At 42.6% G+C, this 6,155-nt stretch overlaps 1 protein-coding gene across 1 annotated transcript; it reads right to left on the bottom strand.

Moving 5' to 3' along the window:
* Positions 1 to 2,986: 2,986 nt before the first annotated feature.
* TXNIP (thioredoxin interacting protein) lies at positions 2,987 to 5,997 on the bottom strand. Its single transcript, XM_065905297.1, has 8 exons — positions 5,492 to 5,997; positions 4,930 to 5,002; positions 4,665 to 4,812; positions 4,354 to 4,456; positions 3,965 to 4,221; positions 3,704 to 3,860; positions 3,438 to 3,589; positions 2,987 to 3,304 (listed from the first exon to the last, which is right to left on the bottom strand). The coding sequence occupies exons 1-8, from the start codon at positions 5,739 to 5,741 to the stop codon at positions 3,269 to 3,271; spliced, it is 1,176 nt and encodes a 391-aa protein (XP_065761369.1). The 5' UTR covers positions 5,742 to 5,997; the 3' UTR covers positions 2,987 to 3,268.
* Between the last annotated feature and the right edge of the window lie 158 nt (positions 5,998 to 6,155).

Below are 6,155 nucleotides of genomic sequence, written 5' to 3'. Positions count from 1 at the left end.
TATAGCTGCCTACTTCCTTCCTCAGATTTTTCTGTGCTGTTCAACAGTCACTAGTCACATGGAGCTAACTAAATTTAAAACAAAAATAAAAATTCAGTTTGTCAGTAAAAGCAGCCACACATTTCAGAGCTCACTTGTCACCTGTGAACCAGTGCCTACTGTATTAGTGCAAATGTACCACCTTTCCATCATTACAGAAGTTCTGTTGGACTGTACTGGATTCGAGCTATTAGGTTCCTGCTATCAGGAGGGGGTGCATATGTTCTGGCCTTTCAAGGCTCAAGTCTCTATGAGACCTTGGCTGTAAGTTATTTACCCTCTCCGTCCCCTTCTTGTATCACACTCCAGTAGCCAGGCTGTGTACACAACCAGAGTTGTGTTCTCCATGGTCTCCCCTTCTCTTTGTCCTGCCCTCTGGCCAGCTCTTGTCCTTGCCCCACCCCTCCAGTCCCTGGAAAACAAGCTCCAGAAAAACTTTTCCATCAACTTTGACCTGGTTTCAAATCTGGTCATAGATTTGAAAGAGGGAGGAGGCCCTAAATTCTTGAATAGGTAAGAAATGGACGAGGTAAAGGTGAGAGTGAAGGTTACAGTCACCATGGCAACAGAGCTAGACCCTGATGCCTTGATAAAGAAAAAACAGGAGGCGCAAAAGAGTTACTGAGAATGAAAGCTAGACACAAAGACTGAACTGGGAAAGAATCTTTTCAATCCCACTTTCTGTTCAATTTACATTGATTTTATGAACACTGTTGGCTCAGATGGTAAAGAATCTGCCTGCAATGCAGAGACCCAGGTTTGATCCCTGGGTCAGGAAGGGCTACCCACTCCAATATTCTTGCCTGTAGAATTCCAGACAGAGGACCCTGGTGGGCTACAGCCATGGGATTGTAAAGAGTCAGACACAACTGAACTAACACTTTCATTTTTAATGAACTTTCAGGAGTCTGAAGTTGGGAATTACTATGTGGAGATCCACAGAAAAGCCAACCCCCCTCTCCCAATAAAGGCTAAGACTAGATTTGTCTGCACAAGTTTAAATGGAACAGAAATCAGAAAGTATGTTAACCTCTGCCATCTCAGGGTTTTATCACTGTAAGTCACTCCTTTAGGAATAATAATCATTTCAATTAGAGGTGGAGTTGTGGTATCAATCTGTTATTACTCTACAAAGAAGTAACAGGAACTGTAAACTATACTGTAAGGATGAAGGTGGATTTGAATGTTCAGCAAACATAGTATTACTGAGTTATGATCATGTGCCTGGATAGGAATTGTTCTAGGAGCTGCAGTGATTAAAAAAGAAAATGGTAGCTGTCTTCAAAAAACTTGATATTCTTAACTGTAAAAATCCTTTAGTCCTGTATTATCTTGTCTTCCTACATATAAACCACGTTTTTACTGGCAAGAAACTATGATGAAACCAAAGTAAGAAAAGTACCGTAACACTTTCCTCCCAAATGCCCTTACAAAATTCATTTCTCTGTATTTCAGGAGCTCATTAAACAAGCAAAAAAAGCCTTATATACTCCAAAGTTGAAGAAATTTAGTAATGATTAACTAAAGATGTAGAAAACTAGCTTAGACCACCAAAAGACCCCACTATTCACTGAAGTTAGTAAATTGGACAAAAGACAACGTAGCTCAAATTCCTTCCCTCCTGACTCTCCTAACCCCCATGCTGACTATAGTCCTTAGGATCAATAAGAAATGGTTTCTCTATAGGGTTTTCAACAATCTGAGTTCTGAAGTAAGGGGGAAATCTCCTTTAGGCACATTTTCTTTCTAATAACTTCAATATTATCTCACAGACAAGAAGAGAAACATTTTTTTGCCATTAAAAAAAACTTTATTTTTATTTTATTTTTTTTACAAAGAATACCCCCACTTGGGGTGAAAAATATATCTGGTTAAGTACAAAATATAGTTTTTCTCATACAAAAAGATATACAATTAAAAAACAAAAAATGAAACCACCTTCAGCCCACATACTTTTTTCAGAAAAGGGTAGATAGAGCTCAGAGCTCTGACACAGGACAGTGAACAAAGTGCTAAGGCGGAGAGTGACTGACCAAGTGCTACAGACTGCAGTTGAGACAGGGGCTGTCAACAACCCTGTCTCCTAACACTGGGCAGGAAGTGAGCCCTTGGGGCTTCTGTGAAGGTCTGCCTTCTGATTTCTCATGGCAACATCTGGATGCTCTGATCACAGTGTTGGGGCATTTTATCTAGGGTTTCTCCTTGGGTTTGGAGAAGTCACAGTGGGCAAGGCTGATAGCAGCAACCCTTCTCACGTAATCAGTGTCAGAACTGCAGAATTCCGAACACTGGACAAAGTCTCAAAAGCAGTAACACTTTTTTTTCCCTGTCATTGTGCTTACCCCTAGAGACATAGTAGACCAGTTTTAACTTCCATCTGAGAAAGGAAAAAACCCCAAATTTGACACAAACTAAAGTGCTAAGGATATCGCCTCAGAATCAGTTCCAAGGAGTCACATGAAAAAAAAAAACAAACATTCTCCCACATAAAAATGTCTGCCAACAGGAGAACACAGTGCAATAGGCTCTAAAAATGGCTTTTAAGACCTCTGGTGGGGCACAGTTACTACTGCTTTATGACCGATTAAAACTACTTTCTAAACAAAGAAACTTAAGAGTTCCTCCCCTTTAATTCACAGGGGAAGCTTGCTCCAAAGTCCAAACCCAATCAATTCTGGAGGGCTTTTCTTTTTTTTTCTGTAAGTATACAAACAATGCGGAACAATGGTTTTAAGAACATCCTTTTCCCAAAGTTTTGGCCATGACCATTTTTTCTTTTCACTTTCTTAGTTTTCTAAATGGGCTCTCCTCCACATGGCAGAGATTCAAGATCTATTGTTAAAACAATATCTATTATATAATCCCCTCCATTCAACCGTGGGAACACCATTCCAGGATGCCATTTCTACCCCTTACTCAAAATTACTGAAAATGCCTCAATTTTCAAAGAGATTCAAGAAAATGGGATGGGCCTTAGTTTTTTTTCTAATGTGTTTTTAAACCCATCTAGCAGAAAACTCTATCACATCATCTCGCTGGCTGAGGATGAGTGCGCACCCTTTAAGGCCCAGGAGATTGCCTGCAGATCACCTCCTACACTGGAGAGTCAGAGGCTGGGGTGGACCTGTACCCCACTGTGGAGACTTTTGAGTCTCTAAAAAATTAAAGAGTCCAGGAAGAGAGCTAAAAAGAAACAGGTAGGTACAACTGCTTCTTTTCTTCTACATGCTCACTGCACATTGTTGTTCAGGATGCAGGGATCAACCTGGGAGGAAGAAAAGAAAAAGAGTATTTTAGTTTGGGTAAGGAAAAAAACAACAATCCAGTCTGGCAATCCCAGGAAGTTAACTTCCTATAAAAGGCTTAGCACAAATGTAGTGGTAAATGACAATTCTCACCTCAGAATAAGTAGGTGGTGGCATGAACCTGAACTCCGGAGCATACATAAAAATAGGGCTGTCTTGAGAACCATCTGTGTCATCCAGCAGAGGAGTAGTGGGGCTCTCCAACCGGTGATCTTCAGCAATGCTATCCATATAGCAAGGAGGAGCTAGAGAGAGAAAGCATGGAGATAAGAAGCCCAGCCAAGAAAAGCCTAACCATCACAAATTTACAAACCCACCCAGGCCAGAGGGGAAAAAATGATATTAGGTGTCTGGCTCACCTTCTGGGGTATCTGGGATGTTCAGGTCTACCCAACTCATCTCAGAGCTGGTTTGGCTGGCCATGCTGGACGTCCGGCTGCTGAGGCCTGACCTGCTGCCAATAACCAGAGGCAGGTCAAGAATGACTTTTTTGGAGCCAGGGACGCTAACGTAGATCTAGAAAGGAAGACATCAGTTTGTCAGGCTAGAAATCTGGAGAAACACCACTATCATTTTGACGAATGAACAATTTCTCTCTCCAACCCCATCCACCCACTCACCAGTAAGGAGTATTCAACTCGCAGGATATTGCAGCCCAAGATAGAAGGCCTGATCTTCTGCACCCGAAGGGTCTTGCCACGCCATGATGCACAGGTTCCGGAAATAATATGATTGCCTCTGACTGATGACAATTTCTGCGTCAGCACCTTGGTTTGGCCATTGGCAAGGTAAGTGTGGCGGGCTACAATGGCAGCTTTGGGGATCACGATACGGGAACATGTATTCTCAAAATCAGCATGGATGTTAATCTCATCACCTGGCAATGAGAAAGATGAAAACTGATGCTCAGTGCAATCCATGACTTTTAATCTGTCCCTGCCTCCTGCCCTTACTCCCAAACCCACAGTTCGTGTTTTAAGTCTCCCATTTTAAAGCACTAGATTTTTACCTTCACAGAATCCTTTTCTGTCAATTCGTGCAGAGACAGACACCCGCCCATCAGGTATGAACATGCAGGAAACTTTCTTCTCCTTTTTAGCTGACACAGGTTCCTAAGTAAAATGAAGTGGAAAAAGGCGTTTTGAGAATCTCTAGAAATCCTTTCTCTGCTTCTCTTTCCACTGCTTAAAGTAGGTAGTTTTCCCTCCCACCTTAATGACTTAAGGACTTGATTCCCTGACGGGCTTCACTTTAATGCCCTAAAAACCTGACTATTTATCTCTGAAACCCAGAAGAATAGACTCTTAAAATGAATCTCACCAGTAAATCAGGAGTATTGACATCCACTAGATCCATCACTTCAAAGTTTTTCTTTGTCTCTTGAGTTGGCTGACTGGGGCGATCAAGAAAAGCCTTCACCCAGTAGTCCACACACCCGTATTTTCCTTTGAAAGATGTTCCCAGAGGCCTTTATCAAGAAAAAGCAAACAATTTAAAAATGCTCTCCAAGAAGAGTAACTGATCAAAAGTGGGGAAGATTTTTACAGACAGATAAGATCACAGATGTATTTAGTTCATAACCTACCCCTGAGGAAGTTCAAAGCCGAACTTGTATTCATATTTGTTTCCAGGTCTCATGATCACCATCTCATTCTCACCTGAAGGGGGAGAAAAAGGAGTAGTTTCTAGGTTTCTTGTTACACTTAAAATGCATCTGTGCGATAAGGAATTTTGGGGCAGCATGCAAGAGTTATTGCAGAACCCCGTATGTTCTTAAATGAGATTCTGATGCATTTGCTGAGCAAAAAGTTGCAAAGCCCTGCAGTGCTGAAAGGCTCAACCTATTATCATCTCAAACAAGAAGCAAACAAAGAACAAGCAATTTATGAAGACATAAAAATCTTTCAATAGCTAAGTCACCATCCCTCAGAATCACCCGCAGAACACAGCACCCTAAGAAGTTGCACAAATCACCCTTTTTTGGGGGGGTGGGGGGGAGTTTGCAAGCTAAAACTAAGAAAGATAAGGAAGCCACACAAAATTCAAACCCCACAACCCAAGCAACTTAGGATCTACAGTGTGGGCTTTATCCGTATCAATTCTCTTCTGGAATCCGCTTTCACCCTCCAAACAGGTGGGTCACTCACCAGCTGGTTGGTCGTCCAGGAGAAGCGTGTCTTCGTAGCGTAGGTAGTCCAATGTCTGCTTGCACTGCTGGGATCCCTGCATCCACAGGACTCTGGCCACTCCGCAAGCCAGGATCCTGACAGCTTTGACTCGAGTGACTTCACACACTTCCACTATCACCCGGCCAGCCACCTTCTCCCCACTGCCGTACACCTTTTCGGGGTCGTTAAAGACCACCTCGAAAGACTTGATCTTCTTGAACATCACCATGTTGGGCTGGGTTTTCTTAAGAGTTAAAAATGAGGACAAAACAAAACTCTCAAAGGATCCTTTGCTGTTAAGTTAAAACTTTTTCACTTTTCACTTCTCTACTAAATTTTCGAAAACACGTCCACCCAAAAATGTAAGCCGCGAATTATACCAAGAGATTGCAAGAGAAAAAGAAGCTTTCTTTTCTTTCTTTCCCTCTAACAGCTGGAGGAAAGCTCCAGATCTCAGCGAGAAGTCTTCACGAGCTCCACCTCAGAAGAGGAAAGGCTAGTTTGCAACTGAGAGCCGGAAACTGCTTTATATAGTAGCCCGGCAGGCAGGTCCACGCGAGCGCTGGCCTGGAGGCTCGTGCTGCCCTCGTGCACAGCTCTCCCATTGGCTGCCCGCTCCTTGTTTACCAGGAGCCCCACCAAT

Source organism: Muntiacus reevesi, chromosome 1 (genome assembly GCF_963930625.1).
Source record: "Muntiacus reevesi chromosome 1, mMunRee1.1, whole genome shotgun sequence".
NCBI lineage: Eukaryota > Metazoa > Chordata > Mammalia > Artiodactyla > Cervidae > Muntiacus > Muntiacus reevesi.
This window is presented reverse-complemented; position numbering and strand designations above follow the sequence as displayed.

Bases quoted from the DNA above. Each gene is read 5' to 3' on its own strand.
- TXNIP (XM_065905297.1), bottom strand. From the start codon at position 5,741: ATGGTGATGTTCAAGAAGATCAAGTCTTTCGAGGTGGTCTTTAACGAC. The intron at 4,813-4,929 runs GTAGGTTATGAA...TTCTTGATAAAG, and splicing joins GGCTTTGAACTTCCTCAGGG to GCCTCTGGGAACATCTTTCA. The intron at 3,590-3,703 runs GTGAGCCAGACA...TTCTCTCTCTAG, and splicing joins CATCCCAGATACCCCAGAAG to CTCCTCCTTGCTATATGGAT.